The sequence below is a fragment of the Anarhichas minor genome, unplaced genomic scaffold, assembly GCF_050575085.1.
Source record: "Anarhichas minor isolate MPS153535 unplaced genomic scaffold, ASM5057508v1 ptg000081l, whole genome shotgun sequence".
In the NCBI taxonomy this organism is placed as follows: Eukaryota; Metazoa; Chordata; class Actinopteri; order Perciformes; family Anarhichadidae; genus Anarhichas; species Anarhichas minor.
In genome coordinates this window covers 2,501-17,500 of record NW_027466527.1, presented here as the reverse complement: position 1 = coordinate 17,500, position 15,000 = coordinate 2,501, and the positions used below count along the sequence as shown (strand labels likewise).

Here is a 15,000-nt window from a genome sequence, read left to right as displayed (position 1 = left end):
CTGTTGGGTCTGGTTAGGGTGAGACGAAGAGTACTAATAGCATAGAATAAATAAAGGTACTACTACCACACTGTAAACATGTTGTTAAAATATATCGTCTCTCTTAAACTACAGCCTCTATGTTCCTCCGGAGAAGACGCACGTTTCTTAATATATTAAAGCTTCTATTGGGGTTTTACAATGAAGCTCTGAATGTCTGTCGTCATATTTGAAGACGTCATTCCCCTAAAAATAAGTCCTCAATTGTAATAAAGGGATTCATCGGAGTTAGTCTTTGATGATTATAACTCGTCAGATTGTGATCGCACGCTAAATGTAGTTCCTTAAAGGCAAAGCGCCAACAAATACAGACTGAAGCTGAATGTTGCATAAAAACATGTTGTGAAATGTTTAGAAATGATAACATTTATAATAATTGACTTTCCAACGCTCTGGAGTTATTGGAAATGTTTTGATCTCACAAGTCAGAAAGCAGAGCCACCACTGGAATCTAATTCAACTAGTAGTATAATACTAGCATTACTAGTATTACTAGTAATGCTAGTAATGTTCAACACAATGAATAGTTATTGTGAAACCAAACCCACGGTTATAAATGAAGCTCTGCAGTTTATTCTTTAATTCAATTTGTTTGTTGCAGATGCATGTTTATCACCCCCCCCCCACACACACACACACACACACACACACACTTCCTGTTTCTCATACTTCTCCTCTCACTTTGACACAGTGTTGCATTCTCACAAACAGAGAAGCTGGTACTTCTCCAGGCTTTTTATCTAAATACGATCTCATTACAGTTTCACAACAGGTTTGAACGAGATTATTTTATCACAACAACACCCGATATGAACTCCTTCTGTGAAGCTTCTCATGTTCAGCTTCTGTTAAGGCTGTGCTGCTGTTATTATTAGTCAGTGTGCCTTTGTGCCACACTGACTGTAATCCTGCGGGCTTAATCATAATAATAACTAGAAAATTCCTAAAGAAATTTTGACAGTGTGGCTTCTACTGCCAGAATAAATCGCAATATATACACGCCAACGTTACCGGTAGTGTCGTTCAGGTTCAATTGAGATAGCGCTACTCTCTTTTCTGCATTTTAGATTCATACTCTTATATTTGTGCAGCTTTTATTTTGAAAGGGTGGGACTGGGTGGGTGAGAGAGGGGGAGAGGAGACAGAATCATAATGTTTGACACTAAAATGAGAGGCTTCATCACAAGCATTCCAGTTAGAATTCATTCTGGGGCTTTTAATTTGGGTGGGGGGGGGGGTGAGAGGGGAAAAGTCCTCTAAAAATATCTAAGACCTGAATGACTGTAAGATAGAGACACAGAGTGAGTGAGTGAGACAGGCAGACAGGAGGTCTAATGATCTTTCCTTGAATATCATGTGTGGATGTGTATGTGTGTAGACAGAGACAGACAGACAGGAGGTCTAACAATGCCTTTGACTGAATATCTCCATGTCGTGTGTGTGTGTGTAGAGAGAGAGAGAGAGCCTGCGTGCGTGTGTGTAACTGGTTGCCATGGTGAGGACGCACCTGGTGTTAGAGGCAGACTGATTAAGAAACATTACAGAAAACAGTGATTTTGAACAAAACCCCTAACTCCTTTTAACAAATTAGCAGGAGTCTGAGTGCCAAAATATGGATACCGTGAGAAAGATAAGACTCTGGCAAACGCGCTGATGTGTTAATAATATGAGCTCCAGAGCAACAGACAAAACTGGTACCGTCTGCGTTCTTTGAGAAATGAGTGGTGAGATTTAACATGGAGTCTAATGGAGCAGTTGGTTGGAGTTCATGTCGCTCTGCGGCTCTTTGAGCCAAATGTGTAAATCTGTTGGATTCCATAGACACTTTACTGCGACCAGCACAACATTTCCAAGCTTTTTGGCCAAAATGGTGTATAAAGAGTAAACATTGTGGGAGCTGGAGCAATTTGTTTGGAAAAATCACAGAATATTTTCCTGCTCCGCTCCACTCTGACAGTGATGCTCTCACTCTAGCTCTTAACATTCCGTGCAATACACACCCATTATAAAATCTGAAACGGCCCAAAATTTTCCTGAAACTTAATCTGTGACTTCATGAAAACTGTGCTAGCTATCAAAATGTCCCTTTGGCTCAATAAAGTGCAGCATTTTGTCTACGTTTTAAACTTTGAATCATGTTTCTACGTGAATGTACGGCTAGTCAATATGGGCCCAAAGTTAAGTGTTTTTTAGCTCTCTTCACGCCAAAACCCCATTCAAGTCAATGGAGAAATTTTGCTCAGTTCTTGGGGATTTTGGGGGAAACCGCAGGGCGAATCTCTCCGAAAAATAGATGGCACACTATTCCCGATCAGGCCGCACGTTTTGATGTATTTTCCACGTTTGTTTGACACTTTTAGTATCAAACATTATGATTCTGTCTCCTCTCACATTGGCGTGTGTATATATTGCGATTTCTTCGGGCAGTAGAAGCCACACTGTCAAAATTTCTTTAGGAATTTTCTAGTTATTATTATTATAGTTTTGTAGTGTTGGATGTCATTACCACAGACTGTCTATGAGAAGTGGATGTAGTCACCCTTTAGTTTGACAGTTCAACACACAGTGAAAGAGTTAAAGTCGTCAGACGAAAACACGGACAGCTTCCAGACCGCCTGTCAATCACTGTGTAGCCCCGCCCTAAAGTATACCCTGCTTTATGGTCTATTAGAGACCTGTCAATCAGCGTGTAGCCCCGCCCTAAAGCATCCCCTGCTTTATGGTCTGTTTGACTCTAAGTTGACACATTTTTATTTCTGATATTTTTCAGCTTTCTGGTGTTGAGAATCTTTAGCCTGCTGTTGTTTTGCGTTACAATAGATAAGTGATCCGTGTGTTTCTGTCTCTACAAAGGTCATATTAGCATCGGGCTACTACGCAGCGTTCAGAGTGACTCTTGTGGCCAAAGCGCTGGAGGGCACGTACGACGGAGCCGTGCACATCACCACAGATTATGAGGTAGGTGGAGTCGGCCTCCGGTCTGTGTTTAAAGATGGAGCATTCGGCGTCATGGTGACTTTCTGTCTCCTCAGATATTAACCCTCCCAGTGAGAGCGCTCATTGCTGTGGGAACATTAAACAGCTCTCCCAAGCACATCGTTCTGCCATCTTCATTTCCAGTAAGTAACACTAACCTCTGTAAAGCCGATGTTCCTGTAAAAACACGTCTTTATAAGTGAGTTTTTCCCCCTCAGGGTAAAGTCGTCCACCAGAGCTTCAGTATTCAGAGCTCCTTCACTCAGAAAGTGAGGCTGCAGCAGATCCGCTCTCTGACTGAAGATATACGGTTCTACTACAAACGGCTCCGCCACAACAAAGACGAGCTGGAGCCTCGACGTAAATCCAAGGTAGAGCCTCGTCCTCGCTGAGCAAACACCAGCGAGCCTTTAGCGTCCGTACCAAACAGAAAAACTTATTCTTCTTTTTCTTTCCTTCATCTTCTTCAGGTGGCAAATATTTATTTTGACGCCAGCTTGCAGTGTGGTGATCACTGTTATGTGGGGCTGCCTTTTGTGCTTAAATGTAAGTTGTTTGAGTGTGTGTGACATTTAAATCTACGGCCATTGTAGGAATATAAAATAATAACAATTACGAAGGGGATGCGGTTATAATTCATAGAAAACTTTTTTTAATTTGCATGAAAAAAACTTTGATATTCTCCGAGATTATAACGTCATACATTTGAGAAACTCAGAAATAAATATAGATATACAGTGTATATCTATATTTATTGGTCAAGGAACCACATCGCTTCACTTTTTGAGGTTGGATCAACTTCATCACAGTGCAAAATACATGATATTGGTATTTATTTATGTTATTTAACAACCTTTCTCCTCACTCAGAGCTCGTCCTTTTTGCAAATGTATGACTTTAATCTCGTAAATTCATATTTAATTAAATTAATTTGTTAAAGTTTTTTCCCTACAATGGCCCTAGTGCACCATCTTATACATCTCAGAGAGCAAGAGTCAAAATAAAACAAAACTCATCCTTTTCACAGCCGAGTCCAAACCTCATGGTCTGGCCTTACAGGAGGACATCTGGGACGCCGACGTCGATCTCCACCAGAAACTCCTCCGGAGATGGAAGGAGCTCAAAGAGCGATCGGGCCACAAGTACGTCCATCAGGAGTCTGGATCCAGAGATCTTTGGGCTCCAGACATCACATTTCTTCTTGGTAAATTAGTTCCCCTTGTCACAAGATGTTCTCTTCTGTTCTCACTGAAGCATCGAAGCCGTCTTCGAGGTCAACACGGACCTCCAGAAGAACGTTCAAGCTAAAATCACGGCTCACCTGAGCTGGCCCTCGCTGGTCAACTCCTCCCAGAGAATCCTGTTTCCTCTGACCAACACAAACGGCTCCTCCGTGAGTAGAAACCCACCGGACCTCTGCTGCTGCAACACAATGCAGGAAATGTCTTTATTGACGTCTGTCTGTCTGTGTCTCTGCAGGAAGAGGAGGTGATCCTGCAGAACCCCGCCGACGTCCTGGTCTACGTCCAGGTCCTCCCTTTGGCCCTGTTACCCAACCCCTCAGTGTTCTCTGGGAAGCTGGCTGACAGGTGGGAAAATCTCCACACAATCAGGATGTGACATTACTTTTTTATTCTCACCAGCCTCTGTAGTTTTCAAAGTGACTAGCCACTCAGCATGTTTCACTAGCCACCAGTGTTGGTAAGTTACGTTTTATTTGATTAAAGTTGACGACTGTGTGCTATAAAACTATTTAAATAGAGGTGTAACGGATCATAAAACTCACCGTTCAGAGCGAGTCACTTTGTTATAATCATCTATAATGTTTGAGCATAAAAACACACAATTCAAATAAGGAAATAAAAGAATGTATTATTGATAAAATAAATCTCTTCATAATTATTATTAATGAAGTATAATAATGTTCTTAGAGCTCGTGTTAGGGAGTTAAACAGCTCATAATTCATCTCTAATATCTGTTTTATATTCGCGTGAAAACATCTCCTTCAAACTACTGGATTTATTCAAGTTTATCACCAAAACTACATTTTACAGATGACATGTGAACACATCATGATAACGTTATAATGTACCTTCAGCCAGTACTCATGTTCACTGAGCAGAGCCTGAAGGCATCATCATGTAACTGAAGTGAACCTCTGTTGGTTAGCCGTTAGCTGTGCTGCTAACGTTACTAGCTCTGCTCCTGTTGGTTAGCCGTTAGCGGTGCTGCTAACGTTACTAGCTCTGCTCCTGTTGGTTAGCCGTTAGCGGTGCTGCTAACGTTACTAGCTCTCCTCCTGTTGGTTAGCCGTTAGCGGTGCTGCTAACGTTACTAGCTCTGCTCCTGTTGGTTAGCCGTTAGCGGTGCTGCTAACGTTACTAGCTCTCCTCCTGTTGGTTAGCCGTTAGCGGTGCTGCTAACGTTACTAGCTCTGCTCCTGTTGGTTAGCCGTTAGCGGTGCTGCTAACGTTACTAGCTCTCCTCCTGTTGGTTAGCCGTTAGCCGTGCTGCTAACGTTACTAGCTCTCCCCCTGTTGGTTAGCCGTTAGCGGTGCTGCTAACGTTACTAGCTCTCCTCCTGTTGGTTAGCCGTTAGCGGTGCTGCTAACGTTACTAGCTCTGCTCCTGTTGGTTAGCCGTTAGCGGTGCTGCTATATTACTAGCTCTCCTCCTGTTGGTTAGCCGTTAGCGGTGCTGCTAACGTTACTAGCTCTCCCCCTGTTGGTTAGCCGTTAGCGGTGCTGCTAACGTTACTAGCTCTCCTCCTGTTGGTTAGCCGTTAGCGGTGCTGCTAACGTTACTAGCTCTCCTCCTGTTGCTTTAAACACTGATTGGTTGTTTAGAATGAAACATTATCAGAGGTCAGAGACTAGAAACACATGTTCTACTGAGTCAGTAAAACTTTATTTACACTCTGATGGTTAACGGTAAAACTTTATTTACACTCTGATGGTTAACGTTAAAACTTTATTTACACTGTGATGGTTAACGTTAACCATCACAGTGTAAATAAAGTTTTAACGTTAACCATCACAGTGTAAATAAAGTTTTAACGTATCAAGACTACATAAAACGACATCACTACAATAATCAAATCTTCAGCTCTGATGTTCTACATTAAACTAATTTTGCATGAAAACTTGCAACTGATTAAGACAAAGGCATAACAACATATGTTGTTAAACAGTTCAGGCTACTCTTGTGAGAGTAAAGATAGAACATATTACACATTTAGATGTGTAATATGTTCTTCATCCCCTCATCTTCCTCTCTCTGTTGTCTTCTCTGATTTTTACTTTCCAGGCTGCCATTAGGAAATCTGTCCAACATAAACATCGACACGAGCACCTTAGAGTTCCAGGTTCACAGGAATCACGTGAGTGACGCTGGACTTCCAGAGAATCGTCCGCAGCACGTAGAAGCTAACGGGCGCTAACGGGCTTCTGTGTTTGTTTTGGCAGACGTCGGTGATGAAGAGCAGCTCAGGCTTCGTAGAGGGATCCACCAGACCTTTCGTGTACAACCTCCTCCTGCTGCCCGGAGAGGTGAAGGCCTTCAGCGTGAGGTTCACTCCCTCCAGCAACCACAGCGTCTCCTCCCTCCTCATCGTCAGGTAACGGGATGAAGCATAAAGGGACTAAAACGTTACTCTGGTCAATTTCGAGATGGTTTGATCTATTTTTCCTCCATAACTCGTCTTCTTTCAGACTAGAGGAAATAAAACGTTTATTTTACTACTTTGTATGTTTGTGTCTGTAGATTTCTCCTAAATTCACAAAAAGTTACCATTACATAATGCCTCATTTGCATATTTAAACATAACATTTCAGTAAACTTGTAATACAATAAATACTGATCTTAATGTGAGTGATGAAGTGGTGAAGTTTCATGGTGATATCTATGAGTTCATGTGTTCACCTGTAGAGTCTCTAAATGTCTGTAATGTAACTAAACGTCTCTTTAAAGGACGTTTCCTCTCAATGAGTTTGTTCTCAGACTCTGATGATAAATCTCCACTTCAGCAGCTCTTACATTCACCAAACTTCACTCGTTCATTCCTCTCTGTGTGCTGAAGGTTCACACAGAGAGGTTTGTTCACTCACACACTCATTTATACATTTATTAATATAAACATGGTGATAATGGATGTTTTCTGATTTATGGAGTGACATAAAGAGATGTCATAAATGTAAACACTTTTAAAGACTCTAATATGTTTTGAACCTGACTTTATCCAACGTTCACATTTATGTTCTGGAAATGTATGAAAATGTGCTCATTTGCATATTGAAACATAACACTTGTGTGGAAGTTTGATGCTGATATCTATGCGTTGATAGTTTGACCCTCTTCCTCAATGAACGTGTTCAGAAACAACCTGACTGTGATCGACACCATCTTACTTCACGGTCGAGGAACGACGGAGAGCCTGAAAGTAGCCGGGAAGCCTCCGGGACACGGGAGCTCTCTGAGGTTCAAGATGACGGAGGCTCTGCTGAAGGACTGCACCGAGAGTGAGCCTATACCATATATACATACTCTATCTGATTTAACCTCTGTGCCTCCCTGGTGACGTTTTGGGAGTTTTGTCATCGTTCTGTCTGTTAATGCATATTTTGGCAAGAGAGTGAGATTTAAAAATGTATTTTGGAGGTTTGAACTCAGCTTCTAGAATAAACTGTGTAGACGTCATGCTTCCTATTGTTCACCCAGAGTCACTTCAATGAGGAGGGGGTGGGGCTTTAAGTTAAGAAAACTTTTAATAACTGTAAGATTACAGTCTCCAAGAATATCGTAATCTATTCTCTCACCCAGAGTTCCTTTAATGAAATGCATATAAACGCTATAATACATTGAGGGTATACTTACACAGTTGCATTCATATTTCCCACAGAGGGCACAGCAGGTTAACACACTCTGATTTGTTCCATTATTATTTCTTCATTTCCTCTCAGAAGTAAAAGTCAAGGAGCCAAACTTCACTCTGAAGAGGACGTTCAGAGTGGAGAACACGGGTCTGCTCACCATCACCATCCGATCGGCTGAGATCAACGGACAAGTCTGTGAAGGATACGGATTCAAAGTCCTGAACTGTCACGAGTTTGCACTGAAGCCCAATGCTTCAAAAGACCTCATCATACTGTGAGTCGTCTCTTTATTCACTGAGAGGAAGCTCTCCGCTCACACGTTCCTCTCTGGTCTAAAGTCCTTCATCTCTATAGAACCAGAGAGAACTAGAACATGTCTTTAATAACAGTTATGATGACATCAATCATTAAAAAGAAGAAACACAAGTAGAATGTTTTTGATCATTTATTTTATAAAAATTAGAAAACAATATAATCTATAAATCCAACATGTTTCAAGTGTTACAATGTTGTAAAAAACAATGTAGTCTCTACGTGTTATACATATTAAACTATTCACATGTTTCAGCCTCTCCTCTCTCTCCTCCTCTTCTCTCTCCTCTCCTCTCCTCTCTCTCCTCCTCTCCTCCTCTCCTCTCTCTCCTCTCCTCTCTCCTCTCTCTCCTCTCTCTCCTCCTCTCCTCTCTCTCCTCTCTCTCCTCCTCTCCTCTCTCTCTCTCTCCTCTCTCTCCTCCTCTCCTCTCTCTCCTCTCCTCTCTCTCCTCCTCTCTCTCCTCCTCTCCTCTCTCTCCTCTCCTATCCTCCCTCTCCTCTCTCTCCTCTCCTCCTCTCCTCTCCTTCTCTCTCCTCCTCTCCTCTCTCTCCTCCTCTCCTCTCTCTCCTCCTCTCCTCTCTCCTCTCCTCCTCTCTCTCCTCCTCTCCTCTCTCCTCTCCTCCTCTCTCTCCTCCTCTCCTCTCTCTCCTCCTCTCCTCCTCTCTCTCCTCCTCTCTCTCCTCCTCTCCTCTTTCTCCTCCTCTCTCTCCTCTCTCTCCTCTCTCTCCTCCTCTCCTCTCTCTCCTCTCCTCTCTCTCCTCTCTCTCCTCCTCTCCTCTCTCTCCTCTCCTCTCTCTCCTCTCCTCTCTCTCCTCCTATCCTCTCTCTCTCCTCTCCTCTCTCTCCTCCTCTCTCTCCTCCTCTCCTCTCTCTCCTCTCTCTCCTCTCCTCTCTCTCCTCTCTCTCCTCTCCTCTCTCTCCTCTCCTCTCTCTCCTCCTATCCTCCCTCTCCTCTCTCCTCCTCTCCTCCTCTCCTCTCCTCTCTCTCCTCCTCTCCTCTCTCCTCTCTCCTCTCCTCCTCTCTCTCCTCCTCTCCTCTCTCCTCTCCTCTCTCTCCTCTCTCTCCTCCTCTCTCTCCTCTCTCTCCTCCTCTCCTCTTCCTCCTCTCCTCTCTCTCCTCTCCTCTCTCTCCTCCTCTCTCTCCTCTCCTCTCTCTCCTCCTCTCCTCTCTCTCCTCTCCTCTCTCTCCTCCTCTCTCCTCCTCTCCTCTCTCTCCTCTCCTCTCTCCTCCTCTCTCTCCTCCTCTCCTCTCTCTCCTCTCCTCTCTCTCCTCTCTCTCCTCCTCTCCTCTCTCTCCTCTCCTCTCTCTCCTCCTCTCTCTCCTCCTCTCCTCTCTCTCCTCTCCTCTCCTCCTCTCCTCTCCTCTCTCTCCTCCTCTCCTCTCTCTCCTCTCCTCTCTCCTCCTCTCTCTCCTCCTCTCCTCTCTCTCCTCTCCTCTCTCTCCTCCTCTCTCTCCTCCTCTCCTCTCTCTCCTCTCCTCTCCTCCTCTCTCTCCTCTCTCTCCTCTCTCTCCTCTTCTCTCTCTCCTCCTCTCCTCTCTCTCCTCCTCTCCTCTCTCTCCTCTCTCTCCTCTCCTCTCCTCTCCTCTCTCCTCTCCTCTCTCTCCTCTCTCTCCTCCTCTCTCTCCTCTCCTCTCTCTCCTCCTCTCCTCTCTCTCCTCTCTCTCCTCCTCTCTCTCCTCTCCTCTCTCTCCTCCTCTCCTCTCTCTCCTCTCCTCTCCTCTCTCCTCCTCTCTCTCCTCCTCTCTCTCCTCCTCTCCTCTCTCTCCTCTCCTCTCTCTCTCTCCTCTCTCTCCTCCTCTCCTCCTCTCTCTCCTCCTCTCCTCTCTCTCCTCCTCTCCTCTCTCTCCTCTCCTCCTCTCCTCTCCTCTCTCTCCTCTCCTCCTCTCCTCTCTCTCCTCTCCTCTCTCTCCTCTCCTCTCTCTCCTCCTCTCCTCTCCTCCTCTCCTCTCTCCTCCTCTCCTCTCCTCCTCTCCTCTCCTCTCTCTCCTCCTCTCCTCTCTCTCCTCTCCTCTCTCTCCTCCTCTCCTCCTCTCCTCTCCTCTCTCCTCTCCTCTCTCTCCTCCTCTCCTCTCTCTCCTCTCCTCTCTCTCCTCCTCTCCTCTCCTCTAAACAACATGAACATGCAAATATGTCACATAAAGAAACTATTCTGACAAATCATGTTAAATTCTTAAAGGCACAGACCACATGAAGGTTTTATATTACATTACTGTTTAAACTTCAACTTTCCCCTCGATGCCTTCAGGTTTACACCCGACTTCACCTCGTCTCGAGTGATCCGGGAGCTGAAACTGGTGACGTGTGGAGGCTCAGAGTTCGTGTTTGTCCTGAACGCCTCGCTGCCCTACCACATGCTGGGCGCCTGTGCAGAGACTCTGCCCAGACCGAGCTGGGAGCTGGAGCTCTACGTCATCGTGTCTCTCATCATGAGGTGAGCGCCTCAAACACAGCCCCGCTATATATTCTGTTAGTGTTTCAGCTGGACTAACAGTCTGCTGTTGTGAACGTCTCCTCAGCTCCATGTTCCTGCTGGTGATCGCCACAGCGTATCTGGAGGCTCAGAGCATTTGGGAGCCCTTCAAGAGACGCGTCTCTGTGGAATCCAACTCCTCCATGGAGACCGGGAGACCATTTAATCTCAGGGAAATTGTGCAGATTCACAGTGAATCAAAGTAAGTGGAACACGGGGGAAAGCTGAGCTCCGTCTCAGACACCATTTGATTAAACCTCACGATGTCACGAGTGAACACATGTTGTATCAGAGGGATCGTTGTGATGTTTAGAAGTATGATGTTCTGCTGTGGACGTATGTTAGACTCTAACAGAATGTCTCTCAGTTGAAGTGAAGCTATATTCAGAATGTCTTCACCTCTTCACCTTGCTGTCAGACAGACCTTTCTGAGGGGAACTCAAGCTGTTATCTATGATCTCTACAAACACACCAGACTCCATTCACTCAAACACTGATTCTACCTCTCAGGACACAGGAGCTGCTGCTCTCCTGCTGCCTCCATCTGTTACTGAGGTTGTGTTGTTGAGAGACTTTAGTGAATCTGAACTAACTCTAAAGTCTCAACAACACAACCTCAGCAACAGATGGAGGCAGCAGGAGAGCAGCAGCTCCTGTGTCCTGAGAGGTAGAATCATGATGTGAAGGGATCCACATCATGTGACTGGAGACGCAGCTTGTAAAGTGTCATGTGACACCTTTTCTTTGTCCCCTCAGGTTGAACGATTACGGCGACCCTCCTCAGAACTCCAGAGGAGCGTACGCCTCCGGTAACGGAGCGGCTCGGATCGGAGGCCGACAGGGAAACGGCCGCACCTTCTCCGACTCCGACGGCCAAGACAAGAGGTCCAGGATCACCTTCGGCCGCCCAGCTATGCAAACCGCTTCCTCCCAGCTGACCAAAGGAAGTACGACCTCGGGCCAAGAAGCTCCTCCTCCTCCCGCCTCCTCGACCTGCCAGCTGACCAACCGGAAGGTTCGGAGCACCAAACAGCCGGAGCTCCAGAGTCAAAGTTTAGCCGGGGCGTCGTCGTCGCCGCCTCACAGAGGCCTCAGCCCCGAGGAGGCTGAGTACGCCAACCTGATCGGAGCCATGGACAACGACCTGGACCGTCCAGACCCGCTGGGCGGTGAGACTCTCCAGGAACAGAGCGCTCAGTCGATGCAAAACAAAGGTACCCACATCTGTTCATGTCACAAGAGACCAGGTCCAGTTCAGGTCCAGGTCTTTGAGCCTGTGTGTGTTTGATGTTGTTGTTTTTTTCCAGTGTTTGAATCCAAAGGGAAGCTGCGGGGCAAAACAAAAGCCCAGAAGAAGAAGGAAGAGAAAGAGAAGAAACCAACAGTAAAGACGACTCAGGGAGACGAGCTGAAAGACAACATGGCCGACAACGACGACAGCTCCTCCACCACCACGGAGACGTCCAATCCAGACGTGGAGACAAACGTCAAAGAGGTACAGAGTGTAGAGCTGTAGTTCAGATATCACGTCTACCGGACGAGTTGAGTTTTACTCCAGTAAATGCTGAGAACTCTCGTCTGGAACACAATAAAACCCTCACGAGTAAGTTTAGTGACATGTGACCAACAAGCAGAACATCGGTCTGTTTGTGGAGCAGACGTCAGGTAACGGTAGTGATGTCATACGATAGTGATGTCATACGGAGTTTGATCACAAGAACAGGATCCTCAATGAGAGATCATCACTGAGATCATTAATTAGCTGAGAATGTGTTGCTGCTCAAGAAAGACTATTCGTTCATATGCAAGAATAATAAAGAAATGTTGATTCTTTTCTTTTTATTTCACTAAATAATCAAAAAGAACCAATAATAATTTATTGTATTTTTTATACCAGCATTGACAGACTGGAAGTGACATAATATTGATCGTGCTGTTATTGAACATGTTCATTTCTTTCAGGAACCTGTGAAAAAGAAAGGACGGACAGTAACAACAGCAAAGGTAAAAGAAGAAACTTCAGATTTCCTCATCAAGCCCAAAACCAAGAAACAAGGACCCACAAAGAAAGAGAACCCGGCAGAAAAGTCCAGGTGAGTTTATGACGTCATCACATGTGATCGCATCGTCTTCTGTTTTATTGCCTCTTTTTATTTTTCATAACTAATCTTTGTTGTTGTCAGTTCTCTGGAGCTGCCGTACGTAACGCCGCTGGAGAACAAACAACGCAAGAGCTTCACATCCAAAGCTCTTAATCCTCTGGGCAGCATCCCGAAGACCAGACCGCTGCAGAAACAGAGATGTGAGTGTCTTTAACCCTCATCACCAGGCACATCTTTCACTCTGTAATGTAGAGATCATTTTGTCTGCTCCTATAATAAACTGTGTAGCCAAAATACAGCCATTCAGACCCTTACAGACAAAGAATGTCCCATTAAAACCACAATGTTTGATCCCATTACAGTATAAAATCAATTATTCTATTATATCAAACTTTAAATCTGGAATTCTGACTTCTAAACTGAACTTTTTACTATTTTTCAACCAGATTGTCATTTTCTCATGTAAGATAATACATGTTATTCTCCTGGTGTCCACTAGGGGCATCACTCGGTGAAATATAGCTTTATGTTTTTTGGATGCAGACATTTTTGTCCATTTAATGCAACTTTTTTAAAGTGATGCACGAGAATGAGATGTTGTCACTTCGGTACCAGCTGTGTCTGAGACATCTTTGTTTTGGTAGTCGATGGGAAGCTGGAGGAAGGACGCCCGTCTCTGTTGGCTAAGTTGTTGTCCAGCGGCCCGATGCCGGAGCTCGGCCACAGCAGCAGCTCAGACGGCGAGAAGGACTCCGCCGCTCCAGAGTGGGACGTACCGCTGTCCAAGAACTGTGTCCGTGAGTAAAGACGTGAAGCCGTCCCCTCGTCTGTCCTCCTAAAGACTCTCACCGGTCACATGTTCTACCGTTCTTCTTCTCCAGAAGCAGACAGTCTCCAGCAGATCTCCCTCCAGACCATCAACGCAGACCCTTTCCTGAAGAGATCCTCTACAGCAGAGACCTGCTCCCCTCCCCCGACCTCCCCCATCCTGCTGTCCCGAGGCTCGTACAGCAGCGTGCTCAACAGTAACAGGTGTCCGCTGTCAATACCAAACTGTTTGAAGATTTTAAAGTCATACAGCAGGAAAAAGAGAATAAAGTCACAAATATGCGAGAAACTATTAAAAAAGTGTTTACGAGTAAAGTTTGGACCAACGTCATCAAACCACAGAGTCAAATGATATTGTTCAATCAGGAACCAGAATCACCAGATTATTGTAAACATCTGGACTCTGTGGAGACGTTTCTTTACATTGAGGCCCATTCAGGGAAAAAAACATGATTTGAGATTCTTCTCGTACATTTTTACAACTTTTATCTCGTCTTTTGTCCTGAATATTATCACCTCGCCCGGATCTGTAATTATAATTATTATGTTTTAAACATTTATTTTACTTCTAATGGCCCGAATATGTCATAGCAACAGATCCAGGGACCGAACTATAGATCGCATTTACAGGGTTATTAAATAAAGATGTGTCACAAATATCAGACCGAACTTGTTCCAACGTTGATTATGAGGACGTCGTGTGATCTAAACTCTTAAAGACACAGGTGTTCATTTTAAATTGTCATCTAGTCGTCAGATATTGTAGATTTCTTCAGGAGGTTTTTTGTGCAGAATTATAAGGATTGCATGTTAAAAAGCTAAATACATAGATCATCAGTGCTTTATGATGAAGTTAACTCTGGTACAGTGGGGAAAAAGTATTTAGTCAGCCACCAATTGTGCAAGTTCTCCCACTTAAAAAGATGAGAGATGCCTGTAATTTTCATCATAGGTACACTTCAACTATGAGAGACAGAATGGGGGGAAAGAATCCAGGAAACCACATTGTCTGATTTTTAAAGAATTTATTTGCAAATTATGGTGGAAAATAAGTATTTGGTCAATAACAAAAGTTCATCTCAATACTTTGTTATATACCCTTTGTTGGCAATGACAGAGGTCAAACGTTTTCTGTAAGTCTTCACAAGCTTTTCACACACTGTTGCTGGTATTTTGGCCCATTCCTCCATGCAGATCTCCTCTAGAGCAGTGATGTTTTGGGGCTGTCGCTGGGCAACACGGACTTTCTATGGGGTTGAGATCTGGAGACTGGCTAGGCCACTCCAGGACCTTGAAATGCTTCTTACGAAGCCACTCCTTCGTTGCCCGGGCGGTGTGTTTGGGATCATTGTCATGCTGAAAGACCCAGCCACGTTTCATCTTCAATGCCCTTGCTGA

General features: G+C 44.7%; 1 protein-coding gene across 1 annotated transcript in view; it reads left to right on the top strand.

Annotated features, from left to right (window-relative positions):
- The window catches only part of tmem131 (transmembrane protein 131), a gene marked incomplete at its 3' end in the record, with an annotated part of 46,217 nt that overhangs the window by 29,405 nt on the left and 1,812 nt on the right, over positions 1–15,000 (top strand). Inside the window, exons 18-36 of the mRNA XM_076081489.1 lie at positions 2,893–2,997; positions 3,072–3,158; positions 3,234–3,386; positions 3,486–3,561; positions 4,043–4,157; positions 4,270–4,408; positions 4,495–4,604; positions 6,323–6,395; positions 6,481–6,632; positions 7,391–7,533; positions 7,975–8,161; positions 10,448–10,633; positions 10,719–10,874; positions 11,429–11,886; positions 11,980–12,167; positions 12,635–12,765; positions 12,856–12,974; positions 13,419–13,571; positions 13,656–13,806. Of these exons, the coding sequence (XP_075937604.1) occupies positions 2,893–2,997; positions 3,072–3,158; positions 3,234–3,386; positions 3,486–3,561; positions 4,043–4,157; positions 4,270–4,408; positions 4,495–4,604; positions 6,323–6,395; positions 6,481–6,632; positions 7,391–7,533; positions 7,975–8,161; positions 10,448–10,633; positions 10,719–10,874; positions 11,429–11,886; positions 11,980–12,167; positions 12,635–12,765; positions 12,856–12,974; positions 13,419–13,571; positions 13,656–13,806 (2,882 nt within the window). The remainder of the gene's footprint in view (positions 1–2,892; positions 2,998–3,071; positions 3,159–3,233; positions 3,387–3,485; positions 3,562–4,042; positions 4,158–4,269; positions 4,409–4,494; positions 4,605–6,322; positions 6,396–6,480; positions 6,633–7,390; positions 7,534–7,974; positions 8,162–10,447; positions 10,634–10,718; positions 10,875–11,428; positions 11,887–11,979; positions 12,168–12,634; positions 12,766–12,855; positions 12,975–13,418; positions 13,572–13,655; positions 13,807–15,000) is intronic.